Here is a 27,231-nt window from a genome sequence, read left to right on the forward strand (position 1 = left end):
GATATCAAGATGCACTCAAATGATTTAAGGACAACCTGCCAAAGTCCTCAGAAACTGACTGCGCCCTTGAAGTAGGTCATCCTCGGGAGCAGTTGCTTTTCATCTACCCAGCAGGTGTGTGTCATCAAATAAATATCTTAAAATGTCTTCCAGCCAGGAACAAATATCTCGCAGGGAAAAGGAAGTACATAGGCTCACTGGCTGGAGGTCCACATGGAGAGCATGAAATGCCTTTTTTCAAATATACAAAAAATGATATTTTTATTAAGCACACAAGTCCACCCCTCCTGTTTACTGTTCCCTTGTCTATTTTCTTGCCTTATGTCCCTGACCCCCAACTAAAAAGCTTCCGAAAGAAACTAGTCTCAATTTTTAAGCTTCATTTATGAAGGTTTTAACAAAGAGGATCCCTCAAACCTGGTACCACAAAGTACATTTTCCCCCCTCAGAAAACTATGATTTTAATAATAATCATAATAATAGGTAGGCAAGCTTGGCTCACTTGGGATTATCTCTCCTACTTCCTGCCTTTTATTTAGTGTTTAAATTAGTCATTAGTGTTATCTTCCTTCTTTTTTTGCTGAGAGATTCAGGAGATATTAAAATTCAGTAATTAGTGGTATTTCATTTTTGTAAGATTAGATTTTATAAAATAGTATAACAATTTGTTCCTGAATATTCTTGAGCCTACCCAATCACTACTTCTACAAGCCAATTAGCAAGTATCACTGGACCCAAATATTTAAAAAAATATTATAAGAAAATACAAGCCTGTGGTTTAACCCTGACTTCAAAGTTATGGGAACAGCTTAGAAGAGGAAATATTTGGGCTCAATGTGGATAAGTTTTGGCTTTAATTTTATGCACATTACTTATAACTTCCAAAGCCAAAAATAATTCTAAGAACCATGAACACAATGCACATCATGTGAGATTGAAAAGGTTGGCTCATAATTATTTCAAGATGAATTGTGTAGACCACTACATATTTTTTTTTTTACTCACATGAAGGTTATTCACTAATAATAATGTTGGATTTTGGGCAGCCCTGGTGGTGCAGTGGTTTAGCGCCGCCTGCAGCCTGGGGTGTGATCCTGGAGACCGGGGATGGAGTCCCACATCGCGCTTCCTGCATGGAGCCTGCTTCTCCCTCTGCCTGTGTCTCTGCCTCTCTCTCGCTCTGACTGAATAAATAAATCTTTAAAAAAAAAATGTTGGATTTTGTTAGATCAGTGTTTTCTGAACTCACTGTTTTCTACAAACTCATACCATTTTCCTGACCTTACCTGAGCATCACCTGAGCTAGTATTTATTTAACTGTTTTCTTTATGTCAATTTTAAGTTAGCCTTTTAAGGAAGAAAAATATCACCTCATCTCAAGCAGTAATGGCAGTAAAACTATGGGTCTGATGGCTTCTTCAATTTGTTCTTTTAGATAAAAAAGGGGTAAAGTAAAAGTTGTCTCTCTCAGGAGAGGCATAGTAGTTGATCTTTTCACTTGATAAATATTTATTAAGTACCTACTATGTGCCAAGCCTTCTGCATATGATGGGTTGACAGCAGCAAACAAAACTAGGTTCCTGCTGTCATGGGGTTTATACACTACAGGGGGAGATGGCAATAAACCAAAAGTATATAATATGATTCTTTTTTTTTAAAAGATTTTATTTATTTATTCATCAGAGAGAGAGAAAGAGAGAGAGAGAGAGAGGCAGAGACACAGGCAGAGGGAGAAGCAGGCTCCATGCCGGAAGCCCGATGTGGGACTCAATCCGGGGTCTCCAGGATCAGGCCCTCGCCGAAGGTGGTACTAAACCGCTGAGCCACCCGGGTTGCCCTATAATATGATTCTAGGTATATGTGCTATGTGCTCTGAAGCAAGATGAAGCCAGAGGAAAGGCACAGAGTGGTGAAGAGGGTATTTGAGCAAAAATCCAACACAGCCTGGAAAACAATGGTCTAGTCTGAGCAGAGATAAAGTTCTAGAGAGTTCATCATTTTACCCATCTCCATTTCTACTCCTCTTATAAAACTCAGCTATGCCCCAAAACTCAATTGCAGCATATTAAGACTGCTTTTTCCAGTAGCGGAGATCACTGTGTCTCCTAGGCTGAGAGTTTTCACTGGGGAATGCCTTTCTGGGACATGGCTGTCCTGGCAGGGGTTGCAGGGGGAGATTCAGGACACCAGAGGGGACCATGGTGCTGGGGAGGGAAAAACGGGAGGAAGTAGCTGGGCTGGAGAGCACCAAAGACCTCTTTGGCCATTCTGCTATTCTGTCTGCCGTCTTAGGGTAGCAATCTCCATGTGCCTTAAGGAAATTATTTCATAGGCCAACCTCAGCACATGTATGTGAGTAGTTTGGGGCCACTATGGCACTTTCCCCTCATATAGGGTGAGAGGAGATGGGAAACATGAGCCTTATACTTTCTTCAAACACTGATTCTCCAGTTATTGAGTGAAAACATTAGTGGTGATCTACATGGAAAGTATGAATAGAAGCAAAGTCTGATTTTTAAGCAGACATTTTAGTTCAACCACATACATTACTTATGTTCCTTGGAGGCTGACTGCGTGATGAGAACCCAGCAGGTATCAGGTTTCGGGCAAGGAGAGCTGAGCTCTTAAGGCTGAAGGACAGGAGAAGCTGCAGTCCTGGCTGAGACTTGATAGCTGTGTGACTTTGAGCAAGTTACTGAACTTTCTAAGCCTCAGTTTTCTCATCTGTAAAAGAAAATAATAATGCCTCCCTTATAGGTTTGCTCGGAGTGTTAAATGAGATGAAATTATTAATGGTTATGCAGCACTTAGCACGTAAGTGTTCTTACAATAGATGGCAGTTACGATGACAACAGTAATCAGGAGGATAATGATGATTAAGAAATCATACGCAAAGCGCTTTGGTTTGGAAACCGAGAGGAAAAGCCCTGGCTTCGATATTCCTAAGAGGTTTCAGCAATAAGGGATGGTACTGTAGGTCTTAAGACCAGTCCTCTGCTAGGCCGGCGAGCCTGGCAGCACAGTGGTCAGGCAACACAGGCACGAGGGAGGAAGGAGTCACCCACGTGGACCATGACCCAACATGCAATCTCAGGGGGTTCAGAATGGGATGGGTAGTGGGGGCCACTGCAGGCAGTCTCAAGTAGGCATGGAAACAGGAGAAGGAGCTCCCTAGAGCTAGGACTGGGGCCCTAGATCAGGAACAGAAGATGGGAGAGGTCAGTGGAATGTGTCCCTTGCACGTGAGGCTGGTTTCAGAGGCCTCCTCATGGTAGCTGTGGCACTTGTTCCATTGAATTTTAAAGGTGCTCAACATGTCGCCCCGAATTTAAAAACAACAGGAGAGCACACGTCCTGATGGTCTGAATTCATTAAATCTGCACACAATGCAATGAGATGTTATGTCATCAAAATGCCTTGGACCTGTACCAGACTCCATCTGTGACAGAAACAAATCAGTTTGTGTTTGGGGGAGGACGTAGTGGAATTGAAACACAAGTGGAAATCCAAGGTGGACAAATCTGTCCTGTGTGAGGTTTTCCCTAATGGGTCCCATGTTGTGCTGAGTACAGCTTCTTTGGGAAGGGAAATGACTTTCTACTCAGTTTCACATGAACCCCTTCCTCAATATTTATTTTTTCCTTTCTTTCTCTCTGGGTGATATATTTAATTGGATTTATGTCATTGATACTGTCTATGTGTTTGTGATACAATGTTTTATATAACGTAGCAGGATTATATCATTTAGTTGACAGGTAATTATTAAGTCCTACTGTGTGTCCAGCAGAGAAATCTCTTTAAGAAGGTAAGCATTCCCAGGAAGACTTTAATTTTTGTATTCCACAGTCATGAGCTTTGGCCAAGAATACATGAAAGGCCTCCACTTTGCTTCTATACTGGTCCAGGGAGGGGAGAAATGCAAGAATAAACTTCTAGTTACCGAGTGGCCAGACCAATATAATGTGACACCTACAACTTTCTGCCTGGTGAGGGAGGGTGAGTGAAGACACTCAGGCATGATGTACCTGAAGTAGGTATAGCAGCTTATGAGGCATGAGCAAAAAAGCAGAGCCAGGGGATCCAGGTTGGAGGACTAATTTGGTCCCTTGTCCAAATATTGAAGGAGTAGTAAGGGGCTTCAGATTTCTCCTTGAATGGCCATGAGGCTTGAGCAAGCAATGCTTCTAAGTGTTTTCTACCTCCCTGAGACTAAGTACTAGCTATCTTCAGCTGAAGAATGGATACAGAATTGATTAGGATAAAGAGAGACAAAGATTAAAACAGAGAACCTCACGGAGGCAAATGGATTCTGGGGCAGGCTGAGATGGTGCCTGCTCTGTGGGTTTCTCTCAAGCTGTAGCTTCAGTGTGTTTGGGAAACTCATCTTCTGTTGTTCCAGAGGACAGTCTATGTATGAGCTGCTGGCGACTCAACAGTCATCACTTTGTTGGCTTATTTTCCATCCTGTCCTCCCCAGAATTCAAGTGGTTTACACGAACACACACCCGTGGTGTCTGGAAGGTCACTGGGCTTGGGCTTGGCCAGCTCTGGTTCTGCTTACTCACTGTATGACCTGAGAGCAACCGTGAAGCTCCCCACGCCTGCGGACAGGGCACATGGGAGTGATTAGCCAATAAGAGTTTGCTGTGAAAATGTCAGGGGTGATTTTATTAGTAGCAGCAATGCTTTTCATCTAATAGGCTAAATGGTGAACAAACATAACTATGAAAACAATGCATGAAGTCTAGCCTACACTGACCTTAACCGTAGAAAGTTTTTCTCAGAGTAAGCAAAGCCATGGTCTGGCCCTAAGAAACAGTACATTTGTTAACCTGAAAATACTCCAAATGACTCCATCGTAAGGGCTATTCTGCACAATCTGATGATTTGGGATTTCGTCAAATTAATGTCACTAGATATGCCTTATAATTAGGATAAAATATTTGAAAAGTTTTAAAAATGAGGCTATTCATTAACTCATTGATTTTTCCTACAGATTTAGAGCCTGAATTTAAATGATACCCAAAAATATAACTAGGTGTGCTCAAAGAGAGAACTGGTTGTGAGTCCTTAAATGGAATGCAGGAGTTTAAAATGCTATTACTATTCAGATTCTCTGAAAACATTAAAACTGCCCATTAAATGAAAACCTAATAATTGGCCCTACTGAATTGTAACATTTTGTAACCTGTTCAGAAATGCAGAAAATTGTGGAAGAAAAATTCTTTTGAGGCAGAATTTGATTTGCAATGTAATATTATTCCAAAAGCCAAGGTCCCCATGCTCATACACACAAAAGAACAACAAGGTAGACTGACTAACAAAGCTGAGGAAGACTCTGGAAATCAGAGCAAAGGCATATGGCTCAAGAGTCTTCTGGTAAGTTATGTGACTAGTCTGGAAAAAAATCAGCAGGCAATGGCATGAGCTCAGAGTAAATTTCTACATGGTACTGACTTCTCTTTGGGCCTTACTTGAAGATATAACCAAGACAGGCCATTTTTGTTCTTTCATATAAGCCATCACAACTTTTAAACTTACTCTGCAGTATCACTAAATAAATAAAATGTAAGGACATTAACTGGGGGAGAGTCAATGGCTTCAAATCAGAAGTTTAAAAATTCTCATGGGCCAACGGTTAACAAGCAACCTTCAAGGTGCAGGGAACTGTGTCCAATGCTCTCAAGAGTCAAATATGAGAGACATGTTCCTTGCTCTCAAGGAGCTTACAATGTAGTAGGGTGGATGAAACAGGTACTGACATCAAGAAGATACAGGCATGCTAGATACACCAACAGGAGCAGTACAATCAAAGCACCATGGAGCCCATCTTGTTGGAGGGATCCAGAGCATGTGGTCTCCTCTCTTGGAGGACAGAGCATGGAGACATGACTCTGAAAGATGGGTAGGGTTTTGATGAGGGAGATGGAGGGTAAATGTCTAGGCAGGAGGATTGGCAGGGGGAGTTCAGTCTGGCTGGAATGCAGGTGAGGAGAGGGCAGGGTAGCTGGGAAGAACATAGATGGAAAACAGAGTCTGTCCAAGGCACCAAGGGCACAGTTCTGTCTGAAGACAGACACTGTTAGGGGCACTGGAAACTAGGGCAGAAGTCTTCATCCATAAACTCTTTATCCATGAAAATGTCAGGCTCCAACTTTTTGTACTGAGGTATCTGTCAGCAAAGCAAGCAGATGCTGACAGAAGAGGAGGCCCTCCAAAAGGAACTCATTATTGGGAAGAATTGGTAATTAAAGGGGACAAAGACAGAATAATAGGAATTTAAAAGGAGGAAGGTGAGTGGGGTAAGGGAGAAAATGTGCTGGAGAGAAGGTGGTCCAGTCAGGAACACAATGGAAACGACAGAAGAGGAGGATGAACAGAGGTCCCTCTCATCACCTCACCGTCCCAGGCTAATCTCTAAGAAAATTTACTACAGAAATCTGAGGGCCAGTAAGCTGGTGGTCTAGAAAGCCACTGGCGACCATGGAGACAGAACAAACTTACTAGGAAAATGATTTATGTTAAGGGGAAATGACTAAGTGGAAAAGCCTACAAAATAGATATGTGTACAGCATGATTTCTGTAGAGGTGTGATGAGTAGCACTTACTGGCGTATTCGGCCATCAGAGACTAAATCACAGAAGGTGGAAATATTTGAAAAATGTCACGTCATCAGAAATTTTTATTATTATTTGGAATATTCAGTGACTCTCTTTGTTGGAAGTACTGTGTAATGCTTCTATTAGTATGCAGAACACCTCCCTTTTGAAATATCTCTAATAAGAACAGCCCAAACAAAGGATCTTCTGGAAGATGTAGCTAGCATGGCATCAAACGTTACAGACGAGTGTTTCCACTTTTACCACTTCTAGGAAAACAGTCCCCTATGTAAGGGATACATGGGGCCATACTTGAAGAACACAAATATTCCCAAACTTACACCTGCTCTCATAATCAATGTAACTTGTTTACATAGCCTTGTTACTCCACTTATCTAAATATGCCCATGTATAAACTATGAGAACTCTGCAACTGTGCATGGTGGAAGCCCAGTCTTTTTCAAAATACAAATGTTTCTGGGTTCTTGTGCATTTCAACAAACCCATACTAATACACATACCCTGCATACACTACAGTCTTACTCTGTTTTGCATGTGAGATTACATATTTAATAAATCTGGCTAATACAGTGGCGGGATGAGTCCATTTATAGGAGAGAGAAACCATGATTCTTCATGTTTAACTTTTTGAATGTTATCAAGATAGTAGTGTCTAACAGAAAAGAAAGAAAGAACTTTCTTTGGCGTGAAGAATGTTATCAATCGTTTACCTAAATAAACTTCACCAGGAACAGGGATGAAAAAGTGGATTACAGATTTAGACTTAATAAAGTGCTACAAGGATTGTAGCTTGCTAATTTTGGTTTGATGCTTTATAGCTGAAGGTAGAAAAAAGCACTACAAGGCAATTTCATGAACCAAAGAGACTTTTACAGTTTATAAGTGAAACTCAAAAAAATAATTCTGACAGATTCTATATTCTTTATGTTAAAATACATCATCTGCCAACTTAGGGCAATGACTTTAAATTTTTTATCCACAGTAAGTCATAGGCAGGTTTCTAAACCTGCAAATGTCAATGAAATATTTAATTGTCTCTATGTAAAATATGCCTAGAAAAAAAAAGGCAGGAAGAAACAGGTATGAAAGTGTTAACAATGGTTCAATTGATGATGAGGTTATAGAGAATTTTATTTTATTCTCTACACCTTTCTGAAGCTTCAAGATAGTCAACAAAAAATATGCAATTACATTTTTAAGAATTTAAAAATTATGAACAGTTCAGCTAATTCACCTTTTTTTTTTTAGGTATAAGGAAACTATACAAAACTGAAATAGTCTGAAGCCTATTTTAAGCAAGTGGGAGCAACCTGACAAATGGCCTTGTGGACATGAAGAAAATTTCTAGTATTTAGAGCAACGTTGGGCTGCTGGTCTGTTTCGGGATACAGATGCATGAAGCACATGAAAGATGGTACAGCAGTGGATTGGCAACTAAAGCCCAGGTTTCCTCAGCACATGGATCAGTTGTGGTTCACACGCTGCCATACACGGGGTGCTGGCAGATATTTTAGAGGAACTGCAGTGGTGAAGCTTCCAACCAAAATCTTTTCCTGGTGACTGATATATATGGAGGTAACAGCTTTATCTGTCTTCTTAATTTAGAGATTGTTTCCTTTCAATTTAGTCTGCAGGGCAAAACACTGAAAGTACAGAGACTGAAGTAGGAGAGACTTACTAAGAGCTCTCCGCCATCTGAAACAGGCACTGATGGCATAGGCACACCAGTTATTTAATTAGCACACATTGATTAATTTAACCTCATGTAATCACTGTCTTCTGCTACTGCTAATTTTATTTTTGAAGTTAAATGAAATAAAGTAGCTGAAGAGTAATTAAATGTGTCCAGTCCCTTCATCCCTATGGCTATAATGACTGGGTAGCCCTCCACCGCTGAGGTTTTCTGAGAAGATGTTGGAAAAGCTTTGAAACAACTCAAAGGAATATTCTCAGGAGGTGGTGACTTCACATTAAAAACCCTAATATGAATGGGCCTGTTAGCACACTTTCCCTAACTAACTAATTTGCTCTGGAAAGAAATACTGGCCTATACTTGTTATAACCTGTCTAACATGGAAGGTAGTAGGTAGAGGATAGAGGCATAGATGCAGGTTAGCAGCAGTTTGAAGCTTTAAAGAAACAAACACAAAAAATGAGAGAACTTTTTGCAAACAAACTACAGACTTACTCAAAGATAACCAGATTAACGTGGAGCTGTTCCAGATGAAGCCCTGCCTGCTTGGTCTCTTCTTCCTTGGCAACCTTAAGATGGGTGGGCCAAATTTTAGGGTTCCTTGAAACACAATTTGGGAATCACTACTTCACAGCATCCCTTGGGAGATGAGGTGTGTGGTAACTGCACATTGGCTCATTCTATAGAGACGTGGATCCCTTTTAGCAGCTCTCTTTGACTGCAAAGGCTAGAAAGTTGAGAACTATATTTGTGAGATTCTCTTGCAACCAGGCTCCAGATGTGGTTCTGGTTTTATGAGGCAGATGGTGCAAAATTTGGAAAGTAGATGTGAGCAATATGAGGCAGTTGCATGGGAGGAGATGGGTACCTGTGGTGAGACAGAGTGTGTGTGTGTGTGTGTGTGTGTGTGTGCACGTGTTCATGTGCATGCACATTCATGCACACAGGGGAGGGGACTGCATTTGGTTTTTTGTGGGACAGTTTTGGCAGAGACTACAGAGTCTAATTCCTGCATCGAAGATGCCATGTGGTGGAAGATCACTGCAGTGAGCTCTCTTGGACGGTTGGGTTGACTCTTCTGCTGTTGCTTCAAAAAGCTTCACTGGTTTTCCCAAAGAGTTTATAAGCTATTTTAGCAAATCTCTTTCTGTTTAAATTAGATAGATGATTCTATCCTTCTGAATCTAAGACTCTTAACCAATACAGCATCTAAAAATAGACCCCAATTATCGCACAGTCTCACATGGGGCATCTTCAGCATCATCCCATGTTTGTCTCTCTACTGAACGTAACACTATTTTATTTTCATTTTTAAAAAAGATTTGTTTGTTTATTTGGCAAGGGGGATGAGAGATGGTGGGCAAGAAGGGCAGAGGGAGAGCAAGAATCTCAAGTAGACTCCTGCTGAGAGCAGAGCCGGATGCAGGGCTTGATCCCACGACACTGAGATCATAACCTGAGCTGAAATCAAGAGTTGGATGCTTAACTGACTGAGCCACCCAAGCCCCCCTATTTTTATCTTGTAGATACTAAATAAATATTGGTTAAATCACATCTCTATAGCCATAGCATTGTGCTGGACTAACTGTAACATTATTCAGCTCCTTATTAGACAGTAAGATAAAGCTGAAATGATATATGTAAGAGACCCCTCAGTGATAAAGGAGTTGAACCTGTAATTGTTAACTATGTTCACTTCTCTGGGCACAGAAAGCAAGGCATTAGAAGCAATGGTCTTGACTTCCTGTCATTTAAAGACAGAAATGAGCCAAAAGCGATCTTTTAAGATAAAATAGAGAAAACAGGCATATAATATTGTTATGATAATTAAAACCAACCTGAATTTGGTCACTAAAGAATGTCGTGCTTAAATTTCTATGTCTTATTGAAAAATAAGAAAAAAGGGAAAGAAAAACTGGGTCCTTTACCTTAAAAAAATATATTGTCAGCATGGGGTCATATATATATAAATATTATCTAAGTATTTGATTACTGACAGCACAACTAGCTTCTTCATTTATTTGAAAGGACTTCTCCTTCCCTCGATTCATACACAACCTTTATTTCATTTTCTATAAGTGGTTAGACAAAGGGTCAAATGATAACTTTAAATATTTAAACTGGTCAATGACAGTCAAGCAGTTAGATATTTCTCTGGTTTATTGTTAAATATGGATTGCCTTAGAGGTAACCTCAGGTACACTGCAAGGCTTCCTAATGAGTTATTAGTTATGAAACTATGAAGTAATTCTGAATTTTAAATAAGATGGAAGAACAGACTGGGGTACAACAAATTAAAGGCACCATAATTATGCAATATCATGAGATGTAGTAGATAGTCACACTATGCATATATCAAAAAATACATTAATAAACTGAACATATTAATAAAAAGCTAAGTCTGGCCCTTCAAGACCTCAACACTAATTGGAAAGGATTTTGACAGAACATCTTGAATAACTTCCATTATCAATTTTGGCAAGCTATTTTCAGCTACCTAAATAACGATTATTTCTACACTCCACAGTGCATCTCTTAAAATCTAAGATCTGAAAATATCATTAGTGAGGATGAGTGAAGTAGCTAATGTTCAAATGCCACAACCTGAATTTGAATTTATTAGTGTGATATAAAAGATATGTGTTTCATTTCATTTTCCTATATTTTACTTTTATAGTGTCCACTTCAAGTCTATTTGCAATTATATATTGTACGTTAATTAAACATTATGCACCATATTACAAATTCTGGCGATCTTTTTAAGATCACGCATTCTGATCACGTTAAAAACCCTCCCAAAGTCTGATGATATAATAGATTTAATTCTTAAAGAAAACATTTCATAGCAGAGACAGATTAACCTCACAATGAAAACAAACACATTAGTGGCAGATATTGGTGAGAAAGTTATAAAAGGTAAATTTTATCTAGAATAGCTTACTCCTTTAATTAAGACACAGTTTTATCACTTTTCTCTTTGTTGTTGGAAACAAAGCCATTGACTTAAAAAAAAAAAAGAACATCAGATCACTGTTTAGTTTAAAATAAAGTTCTAGGGCTGTCTGGCTGGTTCAGTTAGTAGGGCATGTGATTCATGATTTCGGGGCCATGAGTTCAAGTCCTACGTTGAGTGTAGAGCTTACTTAAAAAAACTATAAAAATTTAAAAAGTGTCTAGCCAAAAAGGAAGTCCAATTAATTAATACCAGAGTAGAAAGTACCTGTTTTAGGAATATGGTTTATTAAGTCTATAAAAAAAAATAAGGCAGGTGTGTGACACCCGAATGCCTCTAACTATTCATGATTTAATATTAGATTTGGTTCCACTAAAGATCCCCCCTTGAGGTGAAATGTCTGCTATGTGTATCTTTTTCATAGATGGCCATAGGCACCCTGTTAGTTGAAGGATATTATTTTGTGAATACCTAGGTTTTAACTCTCACTAAAATGGGAGCCTTGCTTGCTCAATAAATATGGGACTTGCCGCCAGCTCATGAAGTTAGATCTATCAGAAAAAGAAGGAAGAGATTGCAGCTCGAGTTGACTATTGTATCCCTACCCCCATCCCAATTCCCCTACACAAGGAGGTCTTTACTTCCTGGTTCTTTTAGTTGGGGTCTTGACTCATGGACTTCTAATGCTCTCGTTTCCTTTTCTCAGTGGAATGAAAACCCTCATACAGCATACGCATGATCATGCTGCAATAGTATAAATTAAGTTTATGAATGATGTCCTTCACTTATTGCCCCTTTCTCTCACACAGTGATATTTGTAACTCACTAGCTATAGGACTTCCAAAGCTGAGTGATTTGTAATGTAATATTTCTTGAATCTCCAGAGTAATTTCAGCATTAGTTACAAATAAAAGTTGGCTCTCTGCATCTCTTAACCTTGGGAACATGAACCTTTAAGACTTGGAGATCAAATACCAACATTCCCCTAGGACTGCTGTGCACATCTGCATTTCTGGACATAGGACTTTTTTTGTTCCCAATCAAGTATAATCTCACTTCATAACTTCTAACTTTTGGCTCAATGCTACCTAGATTTCCAGGCAAGCAAAGAAATGAAGCCTGAGGATTTTGTGCTCAGCGGTTTGGAAATCTGGCAAATGCTACATTAAAATGCAAGTATTTGATCCTGAACCTCAACATAGTGAAATGTAGTTAAAATACAAAGAAACCAAAGTGAGGCTTTACATATTCCAAATCTGCACCTGTATTTTGATGTTGCCAGGTATTTTTGTACTAAGAATTCCGTGTTCAGGGCAAAATGGAATGAAGAGTCCCCCAAATTTTCCTCTGGGATCTTCCAGCCATTCAAAGTAATCACTAATTCCTGCTTCATCTTCAAGTCAGGCATCCAAGGGTTGCTATTCCTGGCTGATTTTGTTCTGTGTTTAAATAGTCTGATTATTAGTCTCTGCATCTGGGTCCAAACCAATTTAACATGGAAAGTTAGTTCAAGGATTCCAGTCACCTTTAAGTTATCTTTAAAGCCAGCTATGAAGATAGCTTGAGTTATTAATGTACAATAATGAAAAATGCCTTTCTGACTCACCAAACTCAAGGGTTTATATGGTTTCCTTAATATCGACCTTTAGGATACAGTCAATGAAGTAGAATTTATTTTCAAATAATTTAATTTAGCATCCATTTAGCACTCTTTGGGACCTGAAAGTCACAGAATTTAATTGATTCTTATATTCAGATAATTGTGAGCACAGGTTACACATAAAAGAAAATTTCCATGAAAATTTAGCTGGGCAGCACATTTTATAGTCCTGAATGTCATTATGGTGCTGGTATAGAAGAACTGTGGATTCAGTTTACAAATGCTCTCAAACAATAGCCATAACTTTTATTTCTTGCTATTTATCCACCGTATAATAATGTTAAAAATGAAAAAAAAAAAAAAAACCAACCCAAATAATCACACAGCAGCATAATCAGGAATGATTAGGGGAGGAATTTACTTCAACCAAAGCTGACTTCTACAATAGCTGTTGTTTGTCTATGGATTCATTTATTGTTGTTGGTTGAGAGCCAGTATGAGTAATGGTTAAAAGTATGGATTTTATCTGGAAACAGCTTGTGTTCAAATTCTAGTTCTGCTACTTATTAGTTCTTTGACTCCAGGTGAGTTAATTATGCTTTTTTAGGCCTCAGTTTCTTCCCCTGTCAAATCAGTTGTAAAGATCAGGAGAGGATGATTTATTATAGAGTACATTGTATATGGCTGGCTTATAGTTCTCTCTTAATAAATGGAAGCTATTTCTCATTTGTCAGTATATTTCCTCTTCTGTAAGCTCTTTGATGGGAAGGGCTATTTCCGGTACTTATTTGTACATCATACAGAACTTAGCCTTGTAACACGATAGGAAAAACACTGACTTAGCTGTCAGCAGATCAGCATTCAACATCTAACCTCGCTACTTACTAGCTATGAGATTTTTGGCAGAGGTATGATGATGTATATGTCTTAGTTTGCCTACCTGTGAACTGGGGAGAATGTTTTACCTTATAGTGTTCTGAGAAGAATCTAAAATATGTGGCTAAAAGATATTTTATATACTCTAGCATGCTGTTTAAATATAGGCTACTGTCACTATTGTATTCTACTTGAATTAAGATCTACTGTTCTTGAGCACTTACTATGTGGTAGATACTGTATAAGTGATTTATAAGTGTTGTGTCACTTAATCTTTATAACAATTCAGTAAGGTCTGTTCCACCATTCTTCCCATTTTACAAATGAAGAAACCTAAGCTTGACTCCAACCTGAGCAGTCTGGCTCTGAAACATCACTCTAAACTACTGTCACAGAGCAAGTCCGAGAAATTTAGGAAAACAAGCCAACCTTTTCTGAATCCACCAATGGAAGGTTTAGGTGGTTGGAGTGAAAAGGAGACAGTCACCTTGTCTAGGGTGATAGCAGATACCACACGGAAAAAGAAGATAGAGAATTCAAACCATCAGACTCATGGCCAGAGTTTTTCCACTTATGTTTAGATTTCTGCAACACAAATCTCCCATTCTGGTATGTATATTTTCAACTCTACTGAAATTACCAAGTAAGGCTAAAGGGGGTGGGTGGGTGGGGAAAATCACCTCAATTCTACATCTGGCTGTGAGTAAACCTTTGGAGCTCGGGGGGGTTGAGAATATGTAAGTGGACTGGCCAGGGTGGAAAATAATACTTTGCGACATGATACACCCGTTGCTGAAAAGCCACGACTCAGGGGTAACGGTAGACACAAATGACCATGGCGGTGGTCACCTCCGTGAGGATTCTCTTCTCAGACAGACTGAGGAAACCCAGAGTGGAGGTCATCTAGCAGAAAGAGCTGTTACTTTACCAGGTACCAGTCTTTGGCTGGCCACCAACCAATGAACTGCTAGAGAACGAGACCCAAGACAATACTCCGCCTGTGTTCAACAATGAGTGCACGAAGGGTGTCAAAGCATGTGTTTAAGCATATGTGAACAAAGAACATAAAGATGTGTGAGACGGGTGTTAAAACATCAGTTCAAACATGTGTTTAACCATGTGTGAGCAAAAGGGTGTTAAGCCATGTGGTAAAGCAAGTGTTAGAGCATATTCTATTACAAATGTTTCTCATTTGGGAGCTTAAATTATTTTCTGCCTAATCCAGTGTTGCTAAGCAATAGTTCTGTGTTGTCCTAACTTAACACAATAAGTTATTAAACTGAAAAAAAATTTGAAGTTAGAATTCTTTCTTCCTGTCTTGGTTTCATCACGAAGAATTTACATCTATAGTTTTCAATAAACACAGTGGTGGTGTTCTGCTAGTGTAAGCAAAAACTGGGATAATGCTCCATATGCAGAAAGGCAGCAGCCAGACACTGGGGTAAAGCACGCTCTGTGTGGGGAGACAAATACACAGTGTTTGGAGGAGACAGTGGGGTATCATTCTAAGTTTGATAAGCCGCGTGGTTCACTGACTTGGGGTGACTGTCTCATCGAGGGAAACTTGCCACAGCCAGGTTCTGCTTTTTGTTTTCATTTTTGAATATATAAAAAAAGGCTGCTCTAGAGAACAGAAATACTGACAGTTCTTATTGGCAATAAAATGTGATAGAGACAAACTTTAAGGTTCCTCTGACATTATTTGCTAAATATATTAACTTATGAATCTACAATGCAACTGGAAGCTTCCATTCCAAAGCAAATGAATCTTCTTATTTTAAAGTATGAATACACAGTCCTAGATGTTACTTTAAAAAGAACAAAAGTAGATAAAAATCAGAATGTGCTATTGATGCCTTTCTGTAGGGTAAAGAAAAAGAGCTGAAAACAAATGTACATATACCAACAGAGATAAAAAAAAATTTCAAGTAGCTATCTTATTTCTTGTTATGAAACAAAGCTATAAACTAAATAAGCTAGTAAACCTATTTAAGCCCACTCATTTCTCTGTTGGGAGCGGACATATAATCAAATATTCTTTTTTAAACATACTAAAAAAAAAAAAAACAGAAGAAGAGCAAAAGATCTGCAAGTTTGTGCTTAAATTCCATTTCCTATGCAGTAAATTAATATGGCTCTTTCTGCTTCACTAGAACGATTTGTGTGTAAATGCTATTTGATTACACCTAGGAAAATACTTTTGATCATTCTTGAATAAAGAAAAATCGATATAGCCATTAAAATCAAAATATTGCCTTCCCAATCACCTTTTGCCTCTAGATCACGGAATGTTTTGTTGAAACAAAAATTGGCAAGAGAGAAACAAACAATTAAAGCTAGTGTCTTCTATCAGCCACCCTTGCAGCAAAGGTCATAGGATTTTTGAATACTTCTCTCTGCCTGTTCGCTTGTTGTCACTTAATGATTTGTTCATGTAGTTCCGTACGTACCCAAGAAAATACAATTCCTCAGCGGGAAAAAGCGTAGTCTCTGGGTGTTGTGACCTGACTCTTTGCTTCAACAACTTCCAGAGTATACACTGACAAAGTGGTGATTATTATTTTTTCTTCTGGGAGATGCAGCCCAAATAGAGAAAACTAAGGACACAGGATCCCACCAAGGAAACACTAGAGGAAGGCTTTGCAGAGGCTCTCTTAATTTGTGTTTAGTCGTTTAATTGTCAACCAAAACAAATGCGCCGATGGGCAAATTCATTATAGCAATCCTGCATTTCTGCATTAGTAAGGCATTTTCACACTTATTTATTTATTTATTTTTAAAAAGATTTTATTTATTTATTCATGAGAGTCGCAGAGAGGGAGGGGCAGAGACACCGGCAGAGGGAGAAGCAGGCTCCATGCAGGGAGCCTGACGTGGGACTCGATCCCGGGTCTCCAGGATCATGCCCTGAGCCAAAGGCAGGCGCCCAACCGCTGAGCCACCCAGGCATCCCGGCATTTCAGTTTTAATGGTGCAAAACGAATGTAGAAGGCAGACCCTTTATTTTTTGTCCCTACTAAATCCACCCTGATAGCAGAAGCTATTTCACTGAGGTTAGTCTCCAAATGCATGTAAGTCAGGCTCAGGAATAACTTCTGCAAAATTAGAAAACATCCACAAATCTCATGAGATGATGGAAAAAACTATAAATGGGTACACTTTGGGATCCTCAGAACCCACTGGAATTGTCAGTCAAGTCCAGTTAATGGGAAGCTCCCCGTCGACAGCCAAACAAGCATGCAAACACATCCTACTTTGTAGAAAACACAAGACAAATGGCCCTGTTGCCGATATAGCCTTGAGATAATGCTTTTGAATTTCTCTAGAGGTGCCCATCTAAATACATATAATCATTTTGCTTAATTACATTTTTCTCTAGATATGGACTACTCAATAAACAGAACACACTGGGGGCAAATAAGGGTGCAGGGCTCTTTCTGTATAAACAGAACACACTGGGGGCAAGTAAGGATGAAGGGCTCTTTCTGTAAAAACTCTTCCCTAGAGTACGCCATAAAATGTTAGGTAGACTAACGTGGCGCAAAGTAATTCTTGCCTAACAATTTGGCCTTTCAATCAAATTTTTCAAAAGGCAGCAGAAATGATCAGAAAAGTAATTTTAGCCTCTTCCGCTTTCTATTTGAAGTGACCATCATTAACCTCAGTGGGCGGGTCACGTGCGGAGGGAAAGGACTCTTGAAGGAGTAAGTTTTCCCAGTTTTACAACCACTGCGCGTTTTGCTTTCATGGGCTGTTGGGTGAAGGGAAGTGCTGGCCCAAGGCATCTTCAGGGTCTCTGCTCCCTGCCTCAAGCTCTGGGCCTTTACTGGAATAAACCTGCCAGAGTTTCTAAATGGTGCAGGGAGGAACTCTCTATCCTAAACTGGAACCATATTTGCAAGTGTGTGTTTAAAGTAAGCTAGACTTTCACAATGTCCCAAATCGAGACTGGGCAATTGCCTCTTGAGGTTGGCACCACTTCCCTTTTTATGAACAAAACAACCTCAGCAATTATGGGAAAAAAGCAAAAGCAATGCAAATAAGCCAACAAATCCATTTATCTTTTCCACCTTAAACATTAAAAAATACAGATTTTTTTTAAAGGCTTAGGAAAATTAGACGCCTTTTATAATAGGTCTCACTTCTTATGTCCCTTTCTTCTACATACTATGCTTCTGACTACAGCTTACAGAATCAACCCCAAATTAAAAATCGTGAACTTTTAAAATACTTTATATAATTAAATGCAAATGCTTCAGTCTGAAATGACAGCAGTAAATACCATGTAGGAAAGTTCAAGGTAGGTACCATTTAAGATAAATATTTCTTTAAATTGCAAGTTTTTGTTTTTGGAAACTAATGGAAAGACAGACCTCAAAAAACTCATGTGTTGCATTTCCCATACAATTTAAAGATAATTCAATGAGTGGAAGATGGATTTGTAACTTTATTCAGCGTTGACTTTGTAACATTTGCTTTCTGAGATCAACTCAGATTAAGATTATTTTTAAGAAATGGAATCATCAAACTTTCTTTATAGGAGATTAGAAGCAAAAACTTAGCTCCCCAAAATGAGACTAACTCTGCCATCCACAGGCTTGCTTCCAGACAGAGAGTTTTCTCCTAAATGTGTTCTCTTCCAGATCTTTACGGAAATGCAGGGAGTTAAGTTGGCAAGATATATGTAAACCCAAGTCATAACTCACTTGATTCTTTTGTTTGATAGTTCCTTCATTTATCCATTCATTCCCCCACCGTTTCCTTCATGCAAACACTTCCTGAGTGTCCATTCCGTCCCAGGAGCTAGCAAAGCACAGAGGCTTTACTAGGTAAAGCCTTGTAAGTTCCAGTCCCTGCCCTTGAGCAGCAAAAGGGTTGTGGGTGCCATAGAATAAATCAGGCAAGTCTGACACTGAGCTATGGGGTGAGGGCTGGGGGATGGAGGTGGGAGGGGAGAGTTGACATTAAAATAGATAAGCTATTTTAAGTTTGTAAATCAGGAATGCCTAGTTGCTCAGCAGGACAGGAACTGAAGAGCACATGTGATCCCTGCGAGACTCTGCAGGTACACAGTGCCTGTGGGTCAGAGTATTGCTGAGGTCTCCAAGGGTGGCACTCAGGAAAAAGTAACCATGGTACTTGGAATTCACTTTTTGAACTTTCTCTGGGGATAATTTGATCATTGCTTTTTCAATCACCATTTTCTACTTGGAAACTTCCTCTTGACGTTCTTTACGTTTTCCATTATATAGTTGCCTTGAGCCTTGTGTCAGGTTAAGTTTCTATTTGAAAAAAAATCACATATAATTTTAACTCACTTGACATTAAAATTGTCTACAGTTTTAAATTCTCCTTAACTTGAAGGGAATTGAATGAATGGCACTTCTGTCATTTAAAAAAAAAAGGTTCTAGGAGACAGGAAGACACACATCACTTCACTTATACATGTTTTGGTACTTCCTCTTGTTTTTATTCCATGTCTGAGTGCTTAAGTATCAGAGGTTGGGAATCAAAGTGAGAGAATATAGAAAATATTTCTATTTGCTAATGATATTTCGCTTGTGATAGTGAGAGCAACATTTATTCATCAAACATTTATTGAGTGTATATTATGCACCAGGCACCAGGCTTACTGACATGGTGATACAGAGATGAAAGCCAGTCCTCTCTCCAGGGACTCATGGTCTAGTGGAGGAGATGGGCAGGGACCTGACGAGTACAGCACAGCAAGGGTTCCCACAGTGCTATGTGCAGACTGCTGGAGATTTGAAAGCTCATTTTAGGTAGGACAAAGATGATTATTTTTTTATTTTAAATATTCATAACCACTCAACGTTTTATTTAGGATATTAAGTTATGCACTTAGTATATAAAAAACATAACTAGCACATTCAAATCATGATTATATGGGTAATTCTCTGTGTAATAGAGCTAAAGAAGGAATTTAAGATTAAGCAAGAGTGTGCCAACTTAAAGAAAAATAGCAGTAGAGGTATTAGATAGGTAGGGCCAAGACCAAAATTATGATGGTACTACTCAAGTCACTGAAGTTTGGGAAATAATGAAGATCAATGTGGGTAAATTGAAAGGATGCCATTTTACAAGGTTGGAACCCTCACTGTATGTTCCCTGGCCTGAAATAAGATGCCATGAAAGAGGCATATACTTCTAGGAGAGCACAGGGAAGGGAAGAGCACTAATATGGCCTGGGGGATTCAGAGGGGTTTCCAGAAAGAGGAGACTAAGGATGAGAAGAAGTTATGTTGAGAGCAGTATTAGGGTCCTTTGTATGTAGAATGGTTGAATCCTAAGTTTGGATGGAACCTTAGGGATCATCTGTTATAGTGTCTGTAATTAACTATAAAATACTTCCGTATAGATAGCGTGACAGATATGTGTGTATTAGTTAGTTTTAATCCATACCCTGGGGGTAGTCAGTTTATAATTGAAGTGGCCTAATGGGAATACACACTTCAGGGGTGTTTAGTTCACATTTAAAAGACTAATGAAAAGCCACATTCCAGAGGCAGCTACTACAAGTATCTTTATCTTATTAATTAGTTACTCTTAATTAGCATAACTAATAATTATTAATGAGGGCATTAGAAATGGCATTGAAGCTATGTGGAAGGGCTAGAGCTATTGTCCTTGGCACTCCCACAGCCTGCATGGAAAGGGCATTAGAATCTAGTGACCCTGGAATGGTGTTTTCGACTCTGGATTCTGACTGAGTCATTTAGAGGAGTCTTTCATCTGACTCTGACTAGATTAGCCAAGTCTTGTTGCTAGAATATTCTCATATCTGCCTCTAGCTATCCTTTCTGGCAAGTTGCTGCCAATGCACTCTCGTATCAGGGCAGAGGACAGGGACATCATTGGGCCCATAGGACAAGATGGATGGTGGTTTTTGTGCCTGCTTGCAAACACATGCTTCTAGGCGTGCAGAATTCAGAGATTTGCCTGAGATTTGCCTTCATCTTGACATATTACTTGGGAAGCAGGCATAGCTTCCAACCACCTCCATCTCATCTGTCTCCAACTGTAGCCACTGTCTACCATGAAAAACCTAGTAATTATGAAAAACCAAATTTACTAGAGTCAGATCTAAGCTAAACTTGTTGTCTCAGAGAGATTAAGGGGATTTTCCCAAGGTCACACAGCTCGTTAGTGATAGAGCTAAGTTTAGGATATAGGGCTCCTTGTTAAAATCTTCCGGGCCAACCAATGGTTGTTGACTAGGGATGCTCACCCCAATCATCTGCAGAATTTTTAAACCATGCACATGCTCACATCCAGCCCAGAAGAATGTGACTGTAGAAGATCTGGCAGTAGGGGCACAAGTTTCTATGTTTTCTAAAAATCTGTGCAAGTTACTCTCTGATGTACACACACAAACACACACATACAAGTGAGAATCCCTGGACTATCCTATGATACTAATAAGTACGAAATGTGAACTAGGTATTGCATAATTTGTATGGACCTGGCCGTGTGCCGCGTACTTGGCATGCTCTGTATTATTTTATTTATTTATTTATTATTTTAAAGTAATCTCTATACTCAATGTAGGGCTTGAACTCATGACATTGAGATCAAGAGTCAGGTGCTCCACCAACTGAGCCAGCCAGGTACCTCTGTATTATTATAACAAATCACTGACTAAGATATCCTTAGCATTTTGCAGACGTAGAAGTTCATGCTGAGAGAAGTAAATTGTCCAAAGTGACAGCTTGTAAGTGGCAAGACTGAATTCCAACTCAGATTTGCCTTTTCCACCAATCTGCTCTTAGCCATGATGCCCTGCCATGCACCATGGGACATAAAATTGCTGGGGAGAATTTCTAAGGCAGGGGTAATAGACCCACAGGTGAGAGGAGGATGACATAAATGAGCAAAATGGATCATACAGGAACTGTAGTGAACTGGAGACCATGTACCTCTCTAAAGGGGTCTGAATTTGTATGTATGTATGTATGTATGTATGTATTTGGCGGGGGTGGGGGAGAGAGAGAGAGAGAGAGAGAGAATGAATAAGCATAAACAGGAGGAGCAGCAGGCAGAGGGAGAGGGAGAACCAGGCTCCCTGCTTGATGTGGGGCTTGATCCCAGAACCTTGGGATCACGACCTGAGCAGAAGGCGGGTGCCTAACTGACTGAGCCACTCAGGTACCCCTGGGCTCTGAGTTTTAATTGTTGACAGTTATTTTGAATGTTTTAAGAATAACTATGCAGAGCAACTGGAACTCTCACACATTGTTATGGGAAGGCAAAATGGGTCAGCCACTTTTGAAAGGTTCTTAAAAAATTAAACATATACTTAGCTTATGACCCAATAATCCTACTCTTATTTACCCAAGAGAAATAAAAATCTAAGTCCACAAAATGATGTGTACACAAATATTTATAGTGCCCTTATTTACATTAGTTCCAAACTGGAAGCAACCTACACCTTCATAAACTAGTGAATGGATAAATAAATTCTATTAAATCTCGACTCAGGTGTATTACCTAGCCACTAAAAGGAATGAAACAGTAACACACACAATGACATAGATGAATTTCAAAAGCTCTATGCTGGTGAAAGAAGGTATAAGCAAAAGACAAAATACTGTAGAATTCCATTTACATGAAATTCTAGAGAAGGCAAAACTTGACTGTGAGGAAGCAGATCAGTGGCTGCCTGTGACAGGTAGGAGAGAAGGGAACTGGGAGCAAAGGGCCCCGAGGAAACTCTCTAGAGCAGGAGCCCCGTTCTGTCCTGATGCATGTATTGTGCAGGTTACACAAGTGCATACCGTGACTCAAACTCTAAATGTGTGAATTCTGCTATATGTAAGTAACACCTACTAACTCAATTTAAAAAACAAAACAAAACTGTAGACCACAAAAAAGAAAAGGAAAAAGTTCTGCTGGCCACTTGCAGGCCACAGCTTATAGTTTTCAATCTCTCGTCTCAGTAGAGAGATTCCGTTTTAGCTGCCCTCCGCTGCCCCCCACCCCCCAACCAAGGAAATACAAAAGATGACAAGAAGTCATCCATCATTCTCCCCAAGGCTGGGCTAAGGAAAACCGGTGAAGTTTTTGTGTTCATCCCTTCCTCCTCTTCTCCTCTTTCATCAGGTGCAAAATGCTTCCATGCTGCCCCCTGGCTGTCTGGCACCTCCTACCACAGCACCCCACTCGCGTCTCCTTCGGAGGCAGCTCCAAAACCACCCTTCCCTTCAGCCCGCCTCCCGACCTCCTTTACTCAGGGGCTACTCCTCAGTGCTCTGTGCGGCCAAGGCAAACTTCACTGGTTGGCACACCACCAAGCAGGTGCCACAACTGATACTGATTAAGTCACCACCTCGGTACTGGCATTTGACAAAGACAATGCATGAAATCCTAAGATGAGTGCAGTTATCCCCTCTCAGTCAGTTAGGGAATACTTTGGGGAAAGGGGGCTATTTCTGGAACCTTCAACATTTATCTCCACCACACAGTGGCCTGCCTGCTTTGTTTATACATACGCTTTGTCATCAACATTATCATGAACCACCTTTAAATGGATATATGTAAGACACCTGTGTGGATAGTATAGACGGGTATGAGGACACCTCAGTAATATTTATCAAAACTCACAGTGTTCCTGAGGTGCCTCAATGGCTTAGTTGGTGAAGCACCTGCCTTCAGCTCCTGGGATCAAGCCCTGTTGCATCAGTCTCCCTGCTCAGGGGGAGCCTGCTTCTCCTTTTCCCTCTGCCCCTCCCTCTGTTCATGCTCTTGCTCTTTCTCTCTCTCTCATAAATAAAGAAAATTTTTTAAAAATCCCCTTACAGTGCTCTTAAATATCAGGTTGGGGAACTCTAAGTCATAGGAGAGTGAGCCCTTCTGTTTTCTGAAAAACCAATGAATACCAGCCCTATGCTGTTGGGCTTTCCTGAACCTTTACAAATGTCCTAATCACTTGATTAAAAAAAGACAAGATAACAATATCAAATTGAACACAGTAGCACAAGCTATCATGTGAAGTTAAAGAGAAAAAGGCAGAACTTAATATTTGTATTAATGCCACACAAAGAAAAATGTTAACATATGAATAAACACTAAAAAAAAGAAGAAAAGATAATTGTAGGTGTATTGGGTTATGAGTGATTTTTTTCATTTTCTTTTAAAATATGTTTTCTTTTCTTTGATAATATTATCGACGTAATAAATACAAATCGAAGAAGAAAAAGAAATCACCCAGGCTGGATCACAGCTAGCACAGTGTGCCGACCTGTCACCCGTTAGTTAATGTCTGTTGACTGTTCACACTTCCTTCTCCTTATAGATTTGAAGGTGAAGGCATTTTGTACCAGAAACATGTCAGTTATATGCAAGAATTTTATCAACCCTTTAGTCAATGCTGATGAGGACAGTAGCTTCTTTTAAGGCTGGCTGCTAACCATCCTCATTTGCAAGTGGAAATGATAAAATCCAGAGAACCTGATTAACAAGGCAGGTGTGTACACAGAAAGAGCCCCAGTGCCAGAGATGACTTTAACTTGGAAAAAAAAAATTAAAATGATATCTTGGCAAGATATCATTTTAATATCTTTTTCCCTAGGACGACCTGGGTGGCTCAGCAGTTGAGTGTCTGCCTTCCAGCCCAGGGCGTGATCCTGGGATCCAGGATCGAGTCCCACATCTGGCTCCCTGCATGGAGCCTGCTTCTCTCTCTGCTGATGTCTCTGCCTCTCTCTTTCTGTATATCTCATGAATAAATAAATAAATAAATCTTTAAAAAAAAATCTTTTTCCCCAAAACAAAACTGAATTAAAAATTTTAAGTCCTATCAAAACAAAATTGTTGCTTTTAAAACAAACAAGCAAACAAACAAACAAAAAAGGTAGCACCATGCCTAGGCCAGTTTCAGGCAATGTAATGAAGTTTGATTTCAGGCCATCCAGACTCTGATACATGATCTAAAATCCTCCAGGATCTAGCTCTGCTTTACCCCTATGCCAGCCTATTCTTAGAGAAGAATCTGGCTATGTCCTACTGGTGCCCACACAGCATCTGAAGAGACAGCCAAGCCTAATGATAAAGAGAACAAACTCTACAGGGAGGATTCCTGGGCACTGGCTCAGAATGGTATTTCTGATGGCAAGGGGCTCTGAAGGAAAAATCCTACCAGCAGGATTTGGTGGAGTAGGTCCATTCTGCGTTCACAAAGAGCTACCTGTACTTGCAAAACCTTTCAGAATCCTTAGGAAAACAATGAAAGGAGAAAATAAGACCTTGTGAGACCAAACTCATCAGTGGATTACATGAAAGCTATGAAAGAACATGGCCTTTTAATAAGGTTTGTTCAGCCTAGAGCACATGGTAGGTGTTCAATAAGGAATAATGATGGTGAGAAAAGATGGACCATAGGTTTTCAGGCCATTATGACTCTGCCAAGCTTTCATCTCCCCAGTGGAGAGTAAAGATGGGAAGCAGATGACAGCTGGACACAACTGCAAACATGTTGTGAGGTGACCCACATTCTACTGTTGAAAGGCGAACATCAGAAAACTAAAGGCAAAAATCATAAAGTTGACAATAAAGAGCTGATTTGAATGATCTTCCATGCCTGCCTTGCAAGATGCTACCTCCCTATTCATTCTCTTTCCTCAGCCTGGAATCCCTTTTAGCTTTGCCTGGACAAATGTTAGCCCTCCTTCAAGGGCGATCACACATGCCATGTCATCTAGGATACCCATCTTGATTACTCCAAGCTGCCAATAATCTCGAGACTCTGGGAACTGTGCATTGAGGTTTCTGATCACCACATGTCTTGAGTTAGTACTTCCACACTCCTTATCTCTTTCTGATTAGGGACTGAATTTTCTGAAGGCAAGACTCATCCGACATCCCTACATACCCAGAAAAGTTCCTCTCACATGTTTATGGAGTAAATTATCACTTTCCTAATAAGTGGTTCCCAGGGTAGAAGCTTTTATAGGGGAAATGAGTTCCTGTAGGTAAGTTGTCATTATTGTTGGAAATTAGACTTTTCCACATGAGGAACACAGAAGAGAAATGAGGGATAGGGAAATGTGTGAGGCCTACCTGGCCTAGGGTAGATGGGCTTGTATGAGGCTGTCATGATGTCGAGCACAGGCAGTCATGCCTTGTCTACAAGACGCATCAGTCATCTTCATCAGTGAATAGAGATGCCACAGCAGACTTTCCCAGGCAGTATTTGGAATGACCCCCTAAATCCTGCCTTACTATATTACCGAGAGGGACACTTAAACCTCAAAGAAGATTCATCTAAAGAAACTGGCACGTGGGATTTCATTTTCCCTAAGGCTTCTATGCCTTGTGTCAGTAAATCATCAATAATTAAATAGCAATAGTTAAAACAAGACCACCCAGGCATACAGGCCCAAGGGTTGAGCTACAGAAATGGTTTATATGGTCCCCTTATCTAGGGCAATTTTAAAGATCACTCACAGTCTCCAGTTTAAAATGGTGCCTGGTTGATGGCTCCTGATGTTGCATCTATCAAAGTACCCATTAAACTGGGATGAAAAAATACAAGACAATGATAATTTACAACACCAAAACTGACATCATAAATTGCCAGAGCCTGGAAGGATTTTCTACCACTACAGAAAAACGAATAGGGATGAAATATGTAACAGTAGTCCACCCTCCACAAAGTCTGCTACTAGATTAAAAAAAAATGCAATGTCTGTAAAAAGCAGAAACTGAGCAGCTGTCTCTCTTATGAGTAGATGTCGCAGCTTAGGAGCTATTTGGACTGCCATATTCATTCCTCTTTCTCCATGCTCTCTGCATCTTGTTTCCTTTCTACAGCCACTAAGAAACTAGAGCTCCCAGGAAGATAATAAATCAACATTGAAAAGCAATATGGTGGGTATGGTGTAAGGCACTGAATGCTGGGAAGTGTGGTCTTCCTTAGTAAAGTGTGCCTGTGTGGGGTGGTGGTGGAGAAGACAGTTGCACATCCAAGGGCTGGACATTTCTCCTGCCAGAGTCATGGAGCACGGAAAAGGAGAATTTCCATTTCATTCCCATAAAATCTGGAGACAAAGGACTATCACTAGACAGAGCCGAACATATAAAGCTGCCATCCATTTGCAGATTCAAGAAGAGGTTTTCAAAAGTAACAAACCAAATAAGAACTCAAAACAACATGAGGACGATGGAAAAAAGATCCTACAGAACAAGGGAAAGGAAACGATATTTTAAGAGTCAGAGCAAGAACGTGATTCTTTATAGATTTCTATATAACATACTTATCCTGAAAAAGTTCCTTGATGTATATATCCCTGCTGACCACAAAACTAGATTAAGATGAGAGACGCAAGAATGCCAAAGTCATAAATGAGAGAAACATTTATTCTCTTCAGGGATACTGCCTTGAGAAATTAATATAATCTATGAATGCAGACACAGCATTAGTGTATAGCAAGAGTTAGAAAAAACCTACACGTTTAACATAAAGGAAATAATC

At 39.8% G+C, this 27,231-nt stretch overlaps 1 protein-coding gene across 7 annotated transcripts in view; it reads right to left on the reverse strand.

Moving 5' to 3' along the window:
• VTI1A (vesicle transport through interaction with t-SNAREs 1A) overlaps positions 1–27,231 on the reverse strand; it is a 358,072-nt gene that overhangs the window by 110,419 nt on the left and 220,422 nt on the right. For 3 of the 7 annotated variants that reach the window (XM_077877621.1, XM_077877622.1, XM_077877625.1), the window contains one exon: positions 2,510–2,724. The exons of the other annotated variants lie outside the window; for them this stretch is intronic. In XM_077877621.1, coding sequence (XP_077733747.1) covers positions 2,721–2,724 — 4 coding nt within the window. In that variant the 3' untranslated portion in view covers positions 2,510–2,720. Of the gene's footprint in view, positions 1–2,509; positions 2,725–27,231 lie in introns of those variants that run through there. 7 annotated transcript variants of the gene reach the window in all.

Source organism: Canis aureus, chromosome 29 (genome assembly GCF_053574225.1).
Source record: "Canis aureus isolate CA01 chromosome 29, VMU_Caureus_v.1.0, whole genome shotgun sequence".
Taxonomy (NCBI): domain Eukaryota; kingdom Metazoa; phylum Chordata; class Mammalia; order Carnivora; family Canidae; genus Canis; species Canis aureus.